Raw genomic sequence first — 21,098 nt, 5'->3', positions numbered from 1 at the left:
TTAGGATTTGATTAAATGGGAGATTCACAGCATGAAGCGGTGCCTCAGACAAAAATCTGCATGAATTTCCTAAAGCAGTCATGTTAACAAGGTTTTTTGAGCAATATTAAATTCTTCCTAATATTCCTAAATACTCAAGTGCCTTGATAATAAACATTGTAGCATCTGTCATGAGAATTACTGGTTATACTGTACATAAAAACTCACGACATAACATGTTTACTGCATGGCTTTGTTAATGTGGTATATCAGGATTTAAGTAGGGATTTACCACCTTAGTACTTAGGCTTTACTTAGAAAATATTGTAAGAAAGGATTTTAATGACATAAAGCTTACTAAACGATACACATTCCCCTCTAAGAACAAATACAGAACACACAATAACTGAGATCATTGATATACTTACTTTGCACTTGCTCAAGCTTTGATGTTTTACCTGAAATTACACAAAAAAACAACATATCATTAATTGCTTCAGCATACAGATTAAATATCACTATACAAATCATTATACAGTATTACATACTAAAATATTATTAGTCAAGCCAGCATGGCCGAGCATCAGACCCCCGACTCCTCTCAGAGTAAACGCTCATAGCTTTCGACCATTAAGATCAACAGTCTGGATTGCAGCCAGCAGTAAAACTAATTTGTTTTACAAATTCCCAAATATAGGGAGAGCACTGTCTCCATTAGGAAGATAAATGTCAAGGCTGTGCAGAAAGTCTTTTTTGTATATTTTCAACAGACATCAGCCCCAGAGAAAACCTGGATGAGGAGCAACAGGCCAGCAGAGAGAAGCTCTGGCAGAGCAGCGCAGTTACCACACCTCACAGCTCTGCATCTGTCTGCTGTTAGAGCATGACGCTGCACATAAGGAGCCTGACCCAAACCACTGCACTTCTGATGCACAGCTTGCACACAACCTGACTATCATAACTGAACTCATGCACTTACAGTGACAACATGCTCTTAATCTGACTATGTTCAATGCAGCGTTTATTTGATAACAGAACAGTGATTCCCAACTATGGACTATATGATGCATTTCTCTAAATCAAAGCTGATTTAATTTATAAACACCAGATAATATGTTGCACTAAATACATTTACTTTTCTAATCACATTAACAGAGGAGGAAATATTTTAATGCTACCTATATTGGCATGAAAAATAATTTGTCCCCTACAGTAGGGCTGGGCGATATGGAAAAAAATCTTATTACGATATAGTTTTTCATATCAGCCGATATCGATATGTATCACGATATAAATCAAATCACTTTCTGTTACACTTAAAGGTTTCTATTTTTACTCAGAAGTGACAGAATAAGGGAGTTATGGACAAAATCACTAGCAGGCTCAGAGCCTTGTGGACAGACACTAGGATGTTAACATCTTGCCAGGTGGGTACAGCTTTTAAATTAATTTTAAAAAGGGGACAAATATATAAACTAAAAAATATGTAAGACCCTTTACATTATATGTCTGTTTAATTTAAATTGCAATAACACTTTATTTATTTTTATAAAATTATATTTAATCAAAAGATCATTCCCCTCCCTGAATGCAGGCAACTACATAAAGCAAAATACAAGAGTATATCACAGTGTTCATTTTGACAGGTGATTTTGATACAGTCTTAGTCTTTTCACTAAAATGTATAATAGTTTTAGTTACATTTTAGTCTATCGGATATTATTAGTTTTAGTCAGATTTCAGTCTAGTTTAATTTTGGTCATATAAAAAGTATGTATTACATATGTTTTACTGTTTTTCTATTTTCTATTTGTTGTAATTTTAGATAATTTACTGCTTATGTTTTTTTTAAAATAATTTTTTTACATTTAAATTAAGCTAACATTTAAATATTTTAAAAAAAGTGGCCTATAATGGAGGTGGGAGGAATAAAGTCAAGTTTCTGAAATGATCCACTTCTACTGCAGTACAGATTTATACTAACATTACTGGCTTTCAGTAGACTAGACTTACATTACTTAAGTGTATTTAAAACTCCAGTTCAGTAACAGCAATGTTTAGCTCAGTTCAAATACAGCTAGACAGATTATATAATCTTCTGTATTTAGTAAAATATCCAGCATAACAGACTCTCTATCTGTTAAAAACTATAAAACACAAAGACAGAGGAGAATGCTGCCCTCAGGGTTTTCTAACAGAAACAGTGAGAGTTAGGAAAAAAGATGGAAAGTGCTTCCTTTCTGTGTGTTTATATACTAACCCCTCACTCGTGCTGAAGTTAACCTTAATTTACACGAAACGTGGATTAACACGGCTAACGTGCGTTACCCATTAGTTTATTAGAATGTAAAAAGCAGTGAAAGCATCTTAGCTAATGATGACAGATTGCACAGATCCCTTTTACACCGTAAACATCGCTAACTTTAAACTGGAGACAAGCTAATCTAACTAGCAGCAAACAGAGCAGCGTTACCTGCCTTCAGAAATCTGAACAAGCTCACCTCTCTAAATATCTTGGAGACGCATGCCTCATATTTAAAAGGTGAGTTTTCCAGTGTAGCGCCGCTGAATAGTATAAATGAAGTTTATCCAGTAAATGGGAGAGAAGGAGCCGCTATGTGAGGAGTTCAGAGTGGAGGGGCTCGGGGGGTGGGGCGGAGGGGGATGGTGGAGAGGGGAGGGGAGGGGTTGTACTGGGCTGAGCAGCAGTTCAGCGTGCTGCCTGGTCTCGTGCTGCGCCTTTTCACAACGCTACTTAAACGGGAAATAGAAAATTTAGTTTATCGAATTTCTCGCCCCGACTTATCGCGATATATAGTTTCCTCGATAACTATCGATATCGTTTTATCGCCCAGCACTACCCTACAGATTTCTTTTGTTTTTGCTTTTTTGTCATACTGATGTTTTTTTAGATTATTAAACAAACTTTATTATCAGACAGAGATAACCTGAGTAAATATTAAAATGCACTTTTTTAAATGACACTTATATTTATTATAGGAAAAAAAAAACCTATCCAAACCAATCTAGCCCTGTGTGAAAAAGTGTTTGGCCCCTAAAAATAATAACTTGGTTGTGCCACACTTGCTGCCATACAACTGAAATCAAGCTTTACTGATAACTGGCAATGAGTCTTTCGCATCTCTATGGAGGAATTTTGGTCCATTCTTCTTTACAGAATTGCTTTAATTCAGACACATTGGAGGGTTTTCCAGAAATAACAGCCTTTTTAAGATCATGCCACAGCATCTTAATCAGACCTTGACTAGGCCATTTTTAAGCTATTCAGAGATGTACTTGTTTGTGTGCTTTGGATCATTGTCCTGCTGCAGAACCCAAGCACACCTGAGCTTGAGGTCATGAACAGATGGCCGGATATTCTCCTTCAGGATTGTCTGTTAAACAGCAGAATTCCTGGTTCCATTTATTACAGCAAGTTGTCCAGGCCCTGAAGCAGCAACGCAGCCCCAGATCATCACACTACCACCACCATCTTTTACATTCAGATTGATGTTCTTTTTCTAAAATTATCTGTTAGTTTTACATCAGATGTAACGGGACACACACCTTTCAAATATTTCCACTTTTATCACGTTATGCCACAGAATATTTACCCAAATTCCTGGGGATCCTCAAGATGTTTTTTGATGAATGTGAGATGGGTCATTGTGTTCTTTTGGGTCAGCAGTATTTTTTTTTTTTACTTTCCCATGGAGACCATTTTCACCCAATCTCTTTCTTATTTACAGGGGGGAAAACACTTTTTTTTTTTTACAGAGGACCAGTTGGTTTGGATATTTTTTCCCCTTAATAAATGAAATCATCATTTGAAAAGTGCTTTTTATTTACTCAGGTTATGTTTGCACTTTATTAAAGTTATTATTTGATAATCTGAAAAATGTAAGTATGACAAAAATGCAAAAACAAAAGAAATCTGAATAGGGCAAAAATACCTTTTAAGACTTTTAACTAAGGTTATCTGGGAGTATGGGAGGAATGAAACAATAGAGTGCATTACAATGTATCTAATTGTAGTTTTGATGAAAAAATCTGGAAAAAAATGAATATAAAGCAGCCCACTAACCTATCAATGATTATACAACCTAGGATAACATAGCAATCACCTAACAACCACCTAGCAACTGCTAAGCAAATGTGTGAGATACCATTAACAACTAAACTCTTCATTTTGTGAATAAACTCATCTCGAATGGAGAGATCTCACTTCTCCTGTGAGGTCTGTGATTCTCATGTATTGTGAAAGCATCTCCCTGATGTCTGCTAATCATTTACAATATCCAGCAAATCAGGAAACTGTAATATCAGGCTCATTTATGTTTAGATATGCCATTTATCCCACCCACTCAGCTGCTCAGCTGTTCTCCCCCTATCACTAGTGATGCCCCAACACCAGGAGAGTAAAGACTGGCACATGTCCTCCGACACATGTGAAGTCAGCCATCACCTCTTTTAGTCAGCATTGCAGAGTAGCATCACAGCGCGCTCGGAGGAAAGTGCAGCGACTCGGTCTCCGATACCTTCAGCTAGCTGACATCACTCTTTGGAGTGATGAGGGGAAAAAGCGGCATCTGCCCACCCAGAGAGAGCAAGGCCAATTGTGCTCTCTCAGGGCTCCGGCAGCTGATGGCAAGCTGCATGACCAGGATTCTAACCAGCAATCTTCTGATCATAGCAGCACTGAAACACATTTAGAGCCCCCCCATGGTGGGTTAATGAGTGCAAGACATTGCAGGGGGGTTTGGGGCTTTACTTTTTTCATGGCCCTTGATGTTTTTACTAGAAAGCACTTGGACTTTCTAAGTAGGAATAAGCATAAGACAATCCAGTGTGTACAGAATCTGTGTCTGGGCTGAGTAGAAGAGTCTCCAACATTGTGTACCGCTATAAAAAGGCCAGTCTGCACTCTGAAGAGCTCTGACTCCAAACCAAGTTCAAGCGCACTGCTGTGGAATGAATCAATTGACATTCAATCACAGTTCACACGGACCCGAGGCCAGCTGGAGGAGAATGCTGCGATAACGTTTGACTCCAACCTAGTTTCAGTGCCGAGGACTCCTTAACGCCTATTTGCTCGTAAGAGTGAGAGTGGGGTCAAAGCAGAAAGGTGTTACGAAGAAATAAAACAGGAGGAATCCAAATAAAGAACACAGCAGATCAAATTGATTGACAAGCTTTAAATTCCTGTTACACTTTTCTTTCCTTGTTTTTTTTTTCTTTTCAGAGAAGCTCAGTCATTCCTATATTGTTCTAAAGATGCAAATAATAACCAATTAAACATTGTAATAAAGTGTTATAAAAGGAGACTCTCGCTATAATTTTTCTATTAGAAACACTAAAGCTAATGGAAAGCAACAATATGTCACAACTTCTGTCTTATTTGCTCTAGTAAATGACAGTGTTTTAGGTGGGAATTGGAAATAACACTAGGCTGTGGGACACCACATTCATATTAACATACAAAAACACTTTTAAAGACCTATTTAAATATGTCATAAGTCAGTAGTCATAGCACTTTTGGGGTAGATACTGTTTGGACTAAGCCTTTATACAGTAAATGTTTATATAGGTTTTTATTAGCTATCTTAAAAAGGTTCATGTAATATTGGGTACCACTTTAAAATAAGGCTCCTTTATAAAGGGTTTATAAAAAGTTTGTAAATAAGTTTATTAATGTTCTTAATTAGGTTGTAAATAGTTTATAAACCAATAATAAGCAGTTACAACACATACATAGAAAGGAGAACAGTGGCCTGTTGTTTGCCAAATTTGCCAATGTGATTCCACATTTATTTATACTGTTAAACCTTATTTTGTCTGTTCCTTCAGTCAGCAGTAATTAACATATCTATTAATAACATATCTGTTATTAACTTTCAACTATACAGATTAATAATTTATGCATTAATCATAATGTGGTGTATGTTAACATAAAATAAGACTAAATAGCTAAATTGACTTTCTATATTATTTTATTAGAAAAACAAATCACATGTTCTATGTGTTATAACTATTTATTAATGGTTTATAAAGTATTTATACCCTAACTTTTAACCAATATTAAACTCCCTCATAGACTATTTATAAACCCTTTATAAAGGAGGCTTATTTTAAAATGGTACCAAATATTGCTCAAGATCAAGACAGTGCCACTGTACCTTACACATTGGTGGCTGACATTGGTAAAGATTTTGTACTATGTGATGTAAATCAAGTCCTTTGTCATCTCAATGCCACATACATTATAATAATGCATATTGTATATATATATGGACTAATGTCAGTTATTCTATTCATTCAGGCCTTCCTGAATTAAACCAAAAATGTATTTTCTTTTATAAAATGTATTTCTTTTGGTTTTTTTTGTGTCTTTTGTGCTCAGTTTTCACAACTAAATTATTTTTTTATTTTTCAAGTGTTTGTCATCTAATTTGTTCTGCTGCTGACAGTGTGTCACGTTAAATGCACTATTGTGTAACTAATCATCAGTTTTTTCATTCAGAGTTTGTGGATTTTGGAATTTATGGATATTAAGAAACATACTTTCACTCAAACACTTAGGAGATAAAAGGTAAGAAGAAGAATTTAAAAAGAATAGAACGTAGAACATAAGACAAGGAGACAAAAAAGGAGAAGAAAGGAGAAAAAGAGAAGGCGATGAAACTCACATTGCTCTAATCCGCAGTAATCCCAGGGAATGGAGGAGTTGGAAGTGTAGCACCACGGCCCGTGCTTATCTCTGTCTGGATTCCTGCACAAGTTCAACTGCAACCCTGCACTTGCTGTCCCGGAGCGTGTATCCCTGCTACGCACACACACACACACACACACACACACACACACACAAAGAAAATCAATTTTACTGTCCATAAGAGTAAGCAAGAAGAGAAGCCAGATATGTAAACTCTGCAGTTTGTTAATATGATGAGTTTCTTTGATTTTACCAAATTGAAAACCTCTGGAATATAATTAAGAGGAAGATGGATGATCACAAGCCATCAAACCAAGCTGAACTGCACCAGGAGTAAAGGCATGAAGTTATCTAAAAGCAGTGTGTACGACTGGTGGAGAAGAACATGGCAAGATGCACGAAAACTGTGATTATAAACCAGGGTTATTCCACCAAATATTGATTTCTGAACTCTTTAAACTTTATGAATATGAACTTGTTTTCTTTGCATTAATTTACTAATTTACTAATTTACAATATTTTTTGTATAGAGAAATGTTGTCCGTAACAATATTTATTTTACTCAAACATATACCTATAAATAGCAAAATCAGAGAAACTAATTCAGAAACTGATGTGATCTCTTATTTTTTTCCAGAGCTGTATTTATATATTGAGTCCTACTCTCTGTACTCTCATTAATAGAACCGTTGCATGGAAAATGAAACTAACATGATTTATCCCCAAGCCCAGATGCAGCTGATGAGCCAAGACATGTGTCGTATCTGTTATGTGCTTCTTCAGTTTACTACAGGAGATGCTAGGCTAATGTTACTAACAAACACTAGACAAAAACTGTCACCATCTTGCTAAATGTCAAAATGCTAAAATCTTAATTTATTTGCTTCAAAAATGACTCGAAGAGCTATAGAACATTTGATAAAACAGTTTAGCTGAATCTCATTTAAACATTTAAGATTAAAAATGGGATTGTAATGATGATGGGTTTATCATCTGCATAACTGTATAGTAGAGTTCCAACTGGACTACAGAACACAGAGTGATACCACATATGGTACTTGGAAAATGTTAATGGTTTAGTCCAGTTTTTTTTCACAGTGGTGCTTGAAAGATTGTGAACCATGATACTACCACCACCATGTTTCACAGGCGTGTTAATGTTTTTTATGCAGGAATGCACTTATGTTCTTTCTCTAAACATAGCAATTTTCATTTAAACCAAAAACTTCTATTTTTGTTTCATCCATCCACAAAACATTCTTCCAACAGCCTTGTGGCTTGTCCATGTGATCTTTAATAAACTGCAGACGAGCAACTTTTTGTACTTTTGTACTTTTTGTAGAGCAGTGGCTTTTTCCTTGCAGCCTTGCCATGCACACCATTGTTGTTCAGTGACTCATGAACATTAACATTAGCCAATGTGAGACAGGCCTTCAGTTGCTTTGAAGTTACACTGGAGTCCTTTGAGACCTCGCGACTATTACACGCCTTGCTCTTTGAGTGATCTTTGTTTGTCAACCACTCCTGGGTAGAGAAATAGTGGTCTTGAATTTCCACCATTTGTACACAATCTGTCTGACTGTGGATTGGTTGAGTCCAAACTCTTTTTCAGCCTGATGAGCATCAACAACTCTTTTTCTGAGGTCCTCAGAAATCTCCTTTGTTCATGCCACGATACACTTCCACAAACATGTGTTGTGCAAAGCAGGCTCTGCCCAGTCACACCTAATTGTCCTCCCATTGATTAAAAAATACCTGACTTTAGTTTCACCCTTAAATGATGTAATCTATTGTTTTAAGATTTGCTGTTAGTCTCTCTGAAATCCAATGATCTGTGAGGAGATTAAGCCAGTGTTTAATTGAAATTTGAGTTCTGTCTTTCCAGTTCAACAGTATTACTTTTTTAGCGATGGTTATTAATATTAAAATAAATGATTTAAGATGATTGGGTGCTGTAAATTAAAAAAAAAAAAACATTTAGAAGAGCTTAAATAGGACAGCGAGGGATGACAAGCCCTATAATGTCTGATAGTTTATTCATATCCTCCAACCAAAACCGCTGAATTGGAGGACAAATCCGAAAGGCATGATAGTAATCGTCTATGACAGTCGGGCAATGATGACATACATTATTTGAGGAAGCCTGGTCACTTTTCTTACAATATATTGAGTGCTGACTTCTTCGCTTATACTTTTATAACTGTTTTTTTTTTTTTTCTTTTTAGCCTGTCTTGTAGTTGTTTCACTGTTTTCCTTTTTTTCTCTCTTTTCTCCCTCCTCTTTCTTTCTGTGTATGTTTGTATCAGTGCATCTATGTAAAAAAAATATAGTTTCCCTCTCAAACTAACTGCTGAACCTAGATGTTCACATAATTTTGCCACTCACAAGTATGTAATACTGAATCATTTACCTCACTAAATTAATAACCAAGTATAATATTTTTGTATAATATTCTGGTCATTGAGAAATCCTGCTCTACACATTTTAATGCACTCTCTGCTGTAACACACTCCCCGACACACTAAAAGGGTTTGTTAATGAGCTGAATGATTGAGTCAGGTGTGTTGAGAGCAGGGGAAGTGTTAAAATATGCTGGGCAGAGGGACAGCAGGACCAGGATTAAGAAACACTACTTCAATTCAGCTCTGCTTTGTACCAACAGTCCCTAACTGAGAAAACAAAACATCCCAGTGGCTGATGGAGGATGCACAGAGGAGGGTGAAAAATGGGTAAGAAGAAATGATGGATCGAGAAGGAGAGGGTAATTCCTCCTCCCTGACGCGAGCGGCGGCTGAGCTTTCTCAGAGCTGACCTGCTGACCCTGGCCGAGGCAGACTCGCTGGCTGCCCGCCACACCAGGAAGCTGATTGGCTTTGATCTGGCCATGGCGCGAGAGTGGGGGGGGTAGCGCTTCCTAGGGGTCGGGGGTCGCCTCTGGAACATGTCCATCCGTCTGTGCAATTTCAGCTTTTAAAATTCCTGTAAATTAACTAATGCTAGCGGTTCGGTATCAGACCGAGTCTCTGTAGAAGCCCCGTTTGCTACTTTAAGTCATGTTGTCAGTTGGATAAATGTGGAAAGATAGAGGCCTTGTCGGATTCTGCTAGCTGTCTGTGGGTGCCATCTCTACACACTCATCACTGATTAGGAGGCATATGGCAGCAGTCCCCTTCATAACAATTTCACAACAAGCACAGCTTCAACCGTGTCCTTATCTGGTATGTAGACAGCTTTTTATCAATAAATTATATTGTATTAATCCATATCTTCAACCAAACATCTTACCAAGGGTTAATTCAGAGACACTTCCAATTTCTCCTTTGTGCATGCATGTGCACGTTGGCTGATTCAAACATGGTTAAAAAGGATTTGGAAGACGGCTGTCTTATTTAAACATCAGACATTAGTTTGCTCGGGCTCTTTTTGTTGAAGTAAGTGGTAACACCATGGTGAAAAAAGTCTATAGATGCTGATGAGTCTAGGAAGGGACTTATGGAAATAAAAAAATACATCTCAAAATAATCTCCAAACACTTCCCAGAAAAGTAGAAAACAATTAAAACAACTTTTAAAATGACCAGGTCTGGACATCCTAGGAAGTTTGGGACCACTTTAAAATAAGACTACCTTTTAAAGGGTTTATAAATGGTTTACAATCAGTTTATTAATGGTCACTAATTAGGTTGTAAATGCCTTAAAAATCATTAATGATCAGTTATAACACATACGTAGAAAGGGCAACAATGACTTGTTGTTTGCCAAATAGTGAACCCACCGCCATCTATATTGTTGCCCTTTCTACATATGTGTTATAACTGATTGTTAATGATTTTAAGGCATTTACAACCTAATTAGTAACCATTAATAAACAAATTGTAAATCATTTATAAACCCTTTATAAAGGTAGTCTTATTTTAAAGTGGTACCGGAAGTCTAGACCAAGAAACTTTGCAGTGAGCTATTCAAGACACCTACTAGCTAGTATAATTAAGAAAACAACTCATAATCCAACTACCTGAATTAATTTTAGCCTAGAAACCACCAAGCTTTGCAGCTCTCATTTCAGACTGCAGGGGAGGACGGCTCTGAGTGTACTTAGCTATATTACTTACTAGCAACGCTAATTAATGCACTTACCCTGTTTACTTCTGTGACCACGAAGGCTCTTGAACACCTCTCGTTAACTTTTTTACGTGCTAATATTGTTGGAAAAGCACCAGTTTTATGATAAAGTCGTCGTTGCCAAATAAAAGTCTTTTAAGCTGTTTTTCTTGAATTTGTAGGGAAAAAAATTGTTAGAAACTTAGCTTAGGCTGTATTTATGTGTTTGACGGTTTCATATTAGCTGGTGTTTAGCAGTAAAAGGAAATGTGAGACCATCTTTCCAAAAACTGAAGATGAAGTGGAGGTGGACCATGCAACATGACATTGACTCAAAGCATTCCAACTAATCTACCAAAAGTAAAGGTATTGAAATGGCATTCTTTCATTCAGTCTATAAAGAACAGAATATTTATTGCAGTGTCCTTTTATTATTAAATGACTATGACTAACTAGGTTACATTTTCTAGGCTATTCTAATGCGTCTATATCCATTTTGTGTTTTATTATGTTGTTCAGGCTTTAGTGCGTACAAATAGGTATAAAGAAGCACAGAAAAGGTCCAGTCACCATTATGGACAGAGTTCTTTTTTCGAATTCTTTAATGCTGCCTTTTCTTCATATCTGTCTTCTAGCCCTCATTATGAGCTCCAATCTAAAGCAAAGCCAGATGAATGAGAGAGAGGGTTCCTTGGTTGGCAGCGCTGATATGGGCCAAGCGAGTTCAGGAAAAAGAAGAGCAGATATTTTACCGTAAAAGGTTGCAGAGCGGTTGTGTACCTGTATGTGTGGTCTGACCAGAGTCCGCAGGGAATGCCCGATCTGGTCTTTGACACATTGCCTCGGTAGCTCTCCCCATTGTCCTCGTAGCACTCTGGGACACAGGCACAGAAGAAATGAATGTAGCAAGAACAATACATCAGACCGTTTTTACCACACGCTCGCAAAACACACAGAAATGTACTAAAATCCACACCATCAACACATTTGAATTTTGGTCATTTATGGATTTGCGGACTGTATTCATGTTGTCATGAAATAAGCATGTTTAAAGGGGCTTTTATTTGCGGTCAGAGCCAATTTCACGTCAGAGACCACTTTACAATTGGTGGTTGTGGAAAAAAACAGCCGTCCTCTGTGCCAACATCTGACTTTGGTTTAAGCAGAACCAGAGAGAGAGAGACTGAGAGACTGAGAGAGAGACAGACTGGCATGCTGCTTGACCTGGAACCTCAAAACGATTCTTATGGCGTGAAAAGTGTCTTTGTAAAAGTTGAGCCTGGATACTTTTGCAATAGAAAAATCTATTTAAATCTATCAGACCTTGCAGACATATAAATACATTGTCTTTCTCGAGGACTGTTTGATTTTTCTGATATTTTTGGTGAGAAAATGAAACCATGTGTGTGTTCACATGTGCATGTGTGTGTGTGTGTGTGTGGTCTCACCTGGTTTTTCCTGGGTCTCCGAACACCTGGGGATGCTGGTACAGAGGGCTTTACGCACTTTCGGATCTGTGGTGAAGCACCATGGGATTTCAGAGCCGTCAGGGTTTCTACAGTAGTTTTCTCGCAGGTCTCTGAAACACACACATAAAAAAATACTGATCACAATCCACTATAGGAGGATTTCAAAAGGAAAACATAGCCTATGAAACACATGAAAAAAAAGAAATTCTCATTAAGTTACATGAACTCAAAGCAGGCCTACCACCCAAAGCTCACCCTTCTAGTCTCAAAGACTATTTAAAGCCATTCCATAATGATCAAACAAACACCAGCAAATGTTCTAAAGCTGGCAGTTCAACAGGCAAACAAAATAAATCAGTGTGAATTGGGGGAGGACAGTCAAAAGACTTCCCAAGAAACCCACACAGGCTGTTCACATCAATTGAGCATCAGCTGCTTATGGCTGTTTGTGCTGAAGGTATGTAAAAGCCTTTCAGCTTCAGAGATGAAGAGCCATTGTTAACATATTGCGTTTACCTACTGCTTTAAAGGCATTACATAAAAAAAACTAATTTATTTTGTAGTTAGTTGCACTGTATTGATGGTTCTGGTAAACTTAAAAAAATAGGTTATTTAAAGGTTTAAAGGTTTTTGGGTTTCTGTGGGCCCCGTTTTCTGTTTTTACCTAAATAAAATGATACAAATATTGATTTTGTAAAGATTCCTTGGCTCATTTTCTTTGAAGAACATTAATATTTTCATATGCATAGTTCATATTACTTGCAATTGTAATGAAGTAAACATCTGCTGAGTATTTTAACTGAAAAAAGTTATTTTGAATTAAAAGCCACAAAATCCAATGGCTTCACCAGACCCAGCGGGAATCCCTGTTTAAGCAAAAACTTTTAATTTTTAAAAGTTTATATAAAAATAGACTTGTTAAAACAGACTTAGTAAGCTTTAAGTTCTATTTTTAAATTTAAGTAACTAAAAATCTTAAATGCAACAAGTTCACTAACTTTGTTAAATTAATCTTTAAGCTTTTCTTAAAAATGACAAACATGAAAGTCATGAAAGTGCCACGACCACTTTACATCAAATTAAAATCATTTTAAAAGCATCATCTTTGTTGCTCTTGCTATTAAATGCAGACAGTGAATAAGACACTGGTGCATAAAGGAAATCTCAACCCATTCATACCCTCGTACTTCTGGATTTGAGTCATATGTAATCTAGCAATAAGATTCAATTGGAAGAACAGACTCTATGGTCCAATCCCATTTAACTCTTTGGCCATACCATGTAGCCCTACCCCTCTGTTTTGCGTGTGGACATCTAGGGGTAGGGAGACTTGATTCTTGTTAGGTTGAAGAGGTAGGGGTAAGTGTTAGGGGTATATGACCCTTTAAACAAAGACTTTTTAGAGGCTTACTCAAAACAGAGGACAAAGAAAATCACTGGCAAGATGGCAGCAAAAGCAACCAAAGAAAAGCACACATTTGAGTATTTTCCTTGTTAAAAAGTCAATAAGCACTATATTACCATAGCTTAATAAGTAGTTGTAGATGTTCTAAGACCATCTCCTTCATAATAAGCATATAAATTGCTAGTAATTCATCTCAGTAGCTAGCTGGATAGCTAACTTTTCTGTTCCACCTTAAATGATGCAACAGACAGCAGAGGTCGCAGCATTTAAGGTGGATTGTACCATTACATAAAATGAAAGCTAATAAAAGCTCACTTCAGCTCCCAATCACAGGGAATTATAGAATAGTCAATGATAATTAATTGCTGCACCACCTGACCCCTTTCTGAAGACATATGAAGCTTTAAATTTAACTAGTTACCCAGCAGATAGGTTTCTGAACTTTAGCGTTCTCCTGCTATATATATATATCTGTATTGGGTGCTTGAAAGGTTGTCCCAATTCAGGGGAGGAATTCACTGTTCCAAAGGGAAGGGTTACACTTGAAAACAAGGGCTAGGTTTACAAATCAATGGGTTTTGGCCTATAAATTTTAAAATGTATTTCTGACTGTATTATTGGAAATATATTAATAGGAATATTAGTTAGAGGGTTAAAATCAGTGTGTCTGAAGTTATCTGTTATATGACAAAGACTCAGAACATTCTGTATTCATACCCCTTGAATGTTTTCATATTTTGTCACCTTACAACCACAAACTTAAATGTATTTTATAGAGATTTTAAGTGATAAAGCAACACAAAGGAGGACATAAATGTGAAGTGAAATGAAAAAAATGATACATTGTTTTAAATTGTTTTATAAAATAAAAATCTGAAAAGTGTGAAGTGCAAAAGTATTCACCCCTTTTTTACTCTGAACCCCCTAAATAAAATCCACTGCAGTCAACTGCCTTCAGAAGTCACTGAATAAATGAATAAAGTGCATCTAGTCTCAGTATAAATCAGCTTATCTGTGAAGGCCTCAGTGGTTTGTCAGAGAACAATAGTGAACAAACTGCATCACAAGGTAAGTTTTTTTTAGGTGCTATTTTGTGTTGGTCTATCCCTTAAAATTTCAATAAAATATATCTTATGTTTGTAAGATGAAACAATGTGAAAAAAGTTCAAGTGGTATTAATACTTTCCCAAGCCAATGTAGTTGTATTTTACTAACAATTCATTTTAGTTACCTGTAGTTAATTTTGCACAATTAATACCTACAGGAAGTTTCAAGTTATTCAAGTTATTAACATTTAAAGTTGACAGTGTGGCTGATAAAATATGTGTTTGATAACCATTAATTTAGAAACAAAGACTTGTAAAGTAAAGGTCATGGATTGACTGCTGTATTGCAATGGAGTATGAGTACAAACTAATTAAACAAAATGTAAAACACAGGTTTCTTGGTGTTTATGTCTTATAGATACATGTAGAGTTAAGGCACTTCACCATCTTGTACAGTCTGGTACAAGCTACTGGAATTCCAAGCTGCATCCAAGCTGTGTGTGTGTGTGTGTACTGAGGACGATAAACTGTTACTCACTTGCACTTGTAGTTGTGAGGGGTGTAGGTATGATTGTGTGGAAACTGAGAGTCCCAGCGCTGACAGGTCGCTCCGCTGGGGGTCACGTTAACCGTTCCCCGATAGCGCTCCCCCTGACCCCGAAAACATGCAGTGGTCACATCCTCATCCACTGTGTGATCTGAATCTGCAGGAAAGGAGAGGAGAGGTCAGATTGATTCACTGTACCGCGCATATCTCTCCGTGCTGGAAGACAAATAGATATAGATACAGAAGGAACATATTTGCCAGACCACATTCACTCCCACGACGCTCCGCCATTAATCTAAACAGGCCCGCTCAGCTGCAGGGCTCTGAGCATTAATCCACATAGTAAACGGACAGCGCGATTTACGGCACGCTGCTGCACCTGTAGGCAGCCACCAAAACACTGCACTGCAGTCTGATAGATGCTGGGATGTGCCAAACTAAACATTATGCATGACTGTGAGCACATACACAAACAGACACGGACATATACACTCACACACACACACACACACACACACACACAGATAGGCGGACACACAAGGTTTAGCTCAAAACCTTTGAAACATTCAGCTGGAATTCCATTGTAAATCATATGTCTCTCTCTCTCTCACACACACACACACACAGACACACACACACACTGGGCTTGGCTTCTCGTTTATGTTTTGTCTCACCCCCCCAATCTAATGTGAAACACTTGGTGAGTGGGAGAAAGGGTTGTTAGCATAAATTATAGTTGGTCTTCCTTTTAACTGATGTACGACACTTCTTTAAACGCACACATTGTTTTCGCTCTTCAATTACGTTCATAAAGCTCTCACCCTGCCGCTCCAAACCCACCACTGTAAATAAACCCAGAGCGTCGCAGCTTGAACTAAAAGCCTCAACTAACACTCGAATCCATATGACACCACTGTCATGGAAGGTCTCATTTCCATTCACTAATTACAGCTTTCACTTTCATTTAAGCCTTCACATTTTTCTTTTTTACATCTCCATTTCTCTCCATGCTCAATTTCCTCCCAAGCCCAGCCATTACTCAACAAACAAAAAAACAAGCGTAACATTTCCCACAGTGGAAAAGCAGGCCACCAGAGCATACTGTTGAAGTAGCTGAGCTGAGCATGCAGCAATGTGTTTGAGAGAAAACTTCATTAGATGGTACCATGATAAGCTCTTTTGGTGTTTCTCGTTCATGAGAACAGCTAGACAGTTTTTTTTTCTTATGCATCCTTCAATACAGTTCTGACATTACCAGCAACTAAGGATCAAAGCCGCTTATGAGTAAGCAACAGTGATAGTGGCAACAGTGGCAAGGAAAAACTCCCACACACTTAGAGGAAGAAACCTTAGGAGGAACCAAGACTCAGTTAGAGGAACCCATCCTCCTCTGGTCGACCCGGACAGCACATACAAATATCATAGCAAAATCAACTGTCTTCGGATCGTCAGACTTTAAATCTACACTGATGGGTGTGGTAGTCTGGAAGTAAGGTGTGTTTAGGTAAATTTCTGGTGTGTTGCTATTTCGGAGGTGGAAAACACAGGTGCTCAACTGACTGAAATAAACCTAGTCAATCGTCAGAGTCCATTCCATTAAATATTCTCATTAAACACACACACACAGACACACTGCAGAGCACAAACCCGAGTTTCAAATCAACACTAAACTGAATAAAGAATAAAATTACATTACTGTTTCCTTAAACGAGCTGCTGGCGTACCTTCTCAGCATGAACATGTCATGCCTCTTTCAGGGAATGACATGCGGGATGCCTTTTGTACGTGTCGAGCTACACAAGGCATATTTTTTGCTCCTTTATGATACCAAAGACACTCTGACATACCTTAAATCAAGCTGCACGATACGCAATTGACCGGTGTGCTAACATAGGGCCTTTAAAGTCTTTAAAACAAGGGCGTGACAATAGATTTTACCCCTAATCTCATCAATCACATTTGCTTCTATAATTTTGTCTCAGAGCTGCTATCTGGTCTACCTGGTCATTCTGATTGACCACCTTGTTTAAACTGGTATGCCCACATAATCACGATGGTTATGGTGGTCAAACATAACTTATGTTGGTCTAGATGTAAGCTGGGAAACCACATTAACCCCTTAAACCCTGTATATAGGCCTGCACTCTCTTCTTTTTTATAACTATTTCATTACTGTCTAAATTAACAACCTTTACAGGCAATTAGTGCTGGACGATATGGCCAAAATTTATATCACGATATATTCCTTAAATTTCGGTCGATACGATATAATTTCGATATCGATATAAATACTTTGAAGGCCTCAGAAAACTGATAAGAAGCCCTGCAATCCCTGCAGCACTGCGAATTTAAATTATTATATAACTGTGTATTTGCACTTTTTGTATGGCTGGCATCAGATACCCTCATTATGCACATCTATCTATCTATCTATCTATCTATCTATCTATCTATCTATCTATCTATCTATCTATCTATCTATCTATCTATCTATCTATCTATCTAATGGAAATCTGTACCTACTACTGTCTGAAAATTTTATTTAAGCATTTGAAACCTCCTTTCACAAAAACTTTAATACTTTAGAAATAAAAGTAGTCAAAATAAATCAATGCTCAATATTATTTGCATATAGCAAAATAATAACATGACATCCCTGTCAAACATAAGCCTATATTACTATTACCAATAAAAATAACTTTAAATTACAACAGAGGCAGAGCTTCTTATTCTTTGTGAACAAATTTAACAGATTAAAACAAAAGTGTTTCAACTAGGATATAGAATACAATAAGCCTTTATATACGTAAAAGCAACAAGATTTTCCCGTCAAATAAACAAACCTACAGGCTTTATCAACTATGAATAACTTAGTTACAACATAAGCTATAAAAGTGCTTCAGTCAGTATAAGAAAAATATTGTATGTAACTTAGTGGAGTTGCTTGAAGTGGTGGAACAGATTAGATGTATTAACATTACCGCTGCTGGTCGGCTGCACTCTCCGGCACAATTTGCAGCAAAGCGGCAAGGGAGCGGACCCGCGGCCGAGCGAGCGGACCCGCGGCCGAGCGAGCGGACCCGCGGCCGAGCGAGCGGACCCGTGGCCGGCCTCGAGGATCCGGGGCCGACCGAACCGAGTCTACCTTAGCCTTGGATCCGCTCGTCCCGGCTCCGTTTGTCTCCAGCGCGAGACATTTTTGCTGCGTAGCGAAGCGGACCCGAGCCTAGCCATTTTAACCTAGCCTTGCCTAGCCTAGCCTATTTGGCTACGTGCCTGTGTGGTTACGTCATCATGCACTGACGTAGCCCAGCTACGGGGGCTGAATGTGTTGAGCTCTGCGGTGAGCTGACGCCAGTAAAAAACGCCTGTCCGTGATTCTAATACATATCGATATACCACAAAACTGATATCACCGTTATTGAAACATTTCTTATCGCGATAAATACCGATATCGAATTATTGTCCAGGCCTACAGGCAATAAAACAGAACCCTGGGGGATTCCACAGAATGCTAAACTAAACAGTTAGCAAAGATTTCACAATTTTTTCTATGCATTAGGAATTGTTACTGAAAAAGTTAAGAGGATTGAAAAAGCTAAATTACTTCACCAACTTAAGCAGTTTTTTTCTTAAGCAGGGTTGTCTTGGCTTATTCTGAGACAATAAAGAAAACAGAATCAATACATTTTTGGCCAATTGCTTTAAAACATGAATAGTGAACAGTCAATACTTTGTTTGAGTGTATGTGCATGTGAATTCTCTCATTTCTGCATACAATTTCTCAACATTAATATCAACATTAAAAACCAGGACAGGGGAGTAAGTGCTGTCTGCCAGGAGAACAGTTTTGTTCTGCCATCTTCATTCAGCACTCAGAGTAAACAATGAGCTTCCGTACTATTCGTAGTGCCCCATCCACACAGTCCATCACCCAGCCCACAATGCCTCAAAGTTCCGCTTCATTGAGCCGCAGGCTCCATGGGGTATACCCACACGCACACGCAGCCATGCACACACACACAACGTAACCAAAAAAGCCTCCCCTTTAATGCTATAGTCAATCATAGCAACCACGGCTCACATAAACAAGGACACATCTGAGACTACAACATAAAGCCATGCAATACAATTCAAGTTCTAGCCCAATTAAATCATCTTCCCATACATCACAACACACCAACAAGCCTCTGATGGATATACAGCAACAATGCACAGCACTATACGATTGGGCAGCGCCCCTCTGAGAGTTTGGTTGCATGTGAATGTGTGAGAAAGTGAAGGGGACTAACCACAGAGACTAATGTTGCAGTATTCCCAGCGTGTGTTCTTGTCCATCGTGTAGCACCATGGACGCACGTCATTGTTGGGATTGCGGCAGTAGTTATCATCCAGTCCTTTGCCAGAGTGCCTGCAAATAAAAAAAAAAAACTTATAAAAAAAGGTGCTAATTACTAACAGTCTATGGACATTCCAAACCCATTTTTTGTATTTTTTCAGAGTAAAAAAAATTAAGTAAATGTAAAGACTATTAAAATCTTAATGCTGTAGGTTAAAGTGTTAAGTGAGCTTGTTCAAGTAGGGTTACTATTATTATAGTGATGTTACAGTGATTTTCCCAGCATGACCCCACTAGTTGAACATGTTTGCTGACCAACATCACCAGAATTATCAGGTTGGTTGACTAGAATAACTAAGCTGGTTGACCAGCAAGACCACTCTGGCCAAGTAGCAAGATCAGCACGACCAAGACCATATGGGTCATACATTATACTGGTAAAGAGCTGGTTATGTTTTCCAGCTATGTTTTCACCTGAATGACCAGCTATTCAAACCCATTGTCCATCAAAGACCATCTGAAACCAGTTACCAGCTGGTCACACTCCAGAGCCCTGTTTCAGCAATGAAGCTTCTTCAAGGTGTAATAAGCACAGTCAGTAAGTACTTACAGCCTAATTCTGTTAAATCCAGTAGGAGTTTCATTATAATAATTATAATCACTTTCCTTAATTTTGTGCTTAAAAAGGTATTATAAATGCAATGAGCCAAAACAGCACCAGCAAGCACTCTAAAGATATCGCATGTTTTTATTTATGTTTTTAATGAGTTTTAATTTTTTTTTTCCTGTTTTATTTATTTTTATTTAGTCATTTATCTAGTTAGTTTTTTTTATTCTTCTGTTTCTATTTTCTTAGTTCATTATTATTCATTTTATAATATCTTTTCATTCTTATCATTTTACTTTTACTGTTTTTCATCTTTTTCTTCATTTTATATTTTAGAAATTCTTCACTTTTACGAGTACATTTTTTGTGGTTTTGTTTTAGAATTTCCTATTTTTGTTCTCTTACATATATATTTTATTGATCTATACTGAATGTAGATTTAACATTTGTATTTCTTTTATTTATTGTTTTTTACTATTCTTATAAAATATTTTTAATCCCTTTTAAACCGTAAATGCTTGACGCCATTGTAAATGAGATTCACCCTCAATGTATTCCTGAGTGAGAAAAAAGGTTGATTGATTGCTAAATTGATTGATTGATTATGGCTAATTGGTCTTTGTGTTTTTTTATTTGTGTATGTGTGTATTCATGGTGTGTAGGTGATACCTGTGAGGCTGGTATTTGTGTTTGTGAGGTCTTTGTGAGTCCCATCTCTGGCACTCTTTCCCACTCTCAGTGTGGTCCATTGGACCTCTGTATGCTTCCCCATTACACTGCATACACTGCACTGCACACACAACACACACACACACACACACACACAAACATCAACATGAAACAGCATTCATATAGACATGCTACAACACAAACACACAGAAACACATAATACACCAA

The 21,098-nt window shown here is 37.5% G+C and overlaps 1 protein-coding gene across 2 annotated transcripts in view; it reads right to left on the bottom strand.

The window, feature by feature from the left end:
• hgfa (hepatocyte growth factor a) overlaps positions 1–21,098 on the bottom strand; it is a 47,066-nt gene that overhangs the window by 7,896 nt on the left and 18,072 nt on the right. Inside the window, exons 6-12 of one of the 2 annotated variants that reach the window (XM_007245021.4) lie at positions 20,871–20,991; positions 19,548–19,666; positions 15,247–15,412; positions 12,237–12,367; positions 11,569–11,662; positions 6,666–6,802; positions 408–437 (exon numbers count right to left, since the gene is read on the bottom strand). In XM_007245021.4, coding sequence (XP_007245083.3) covers positions 408–437; positions 6,666–6,802; positions 11,569–11,662; positions 12,237–12,367; positions 15,247–15,412; positions 19,548–19,666; positions 20,871–20,991 — 798 coding nt within the window. The remainder of the gene's footprint in view (positions 1–407; positions 438–6,665; positions 6,803–11,568; positions 11,663–12,236; positions 12,368–15,246; positions 15,413–19,547; positions 19,667–20,870; positions 20,992–21,098) is intronic. The other variant, XM_022671392.2, reaches the window with a different exon arrangement.

This window comes from Astyanax mexicanus, chromosome 2, assembly GCF_023375975.1.
Source record: "Astyanax mexicanus isolate ESR-SI-001 chromosome 2, AstMex3_surface, whole genome shotgun sequence".
Taxonomy (NCBI): domain Eukaryota; kingdom Metazoa; phylum Chordata; class Actinopteri; order Characiformes; family Acestrorhamphidae; genus Astyanax; species Astyanax mexicanus.
This window is presented reverse-complemented; position numbering and strand designations above follow the sequence as displayed.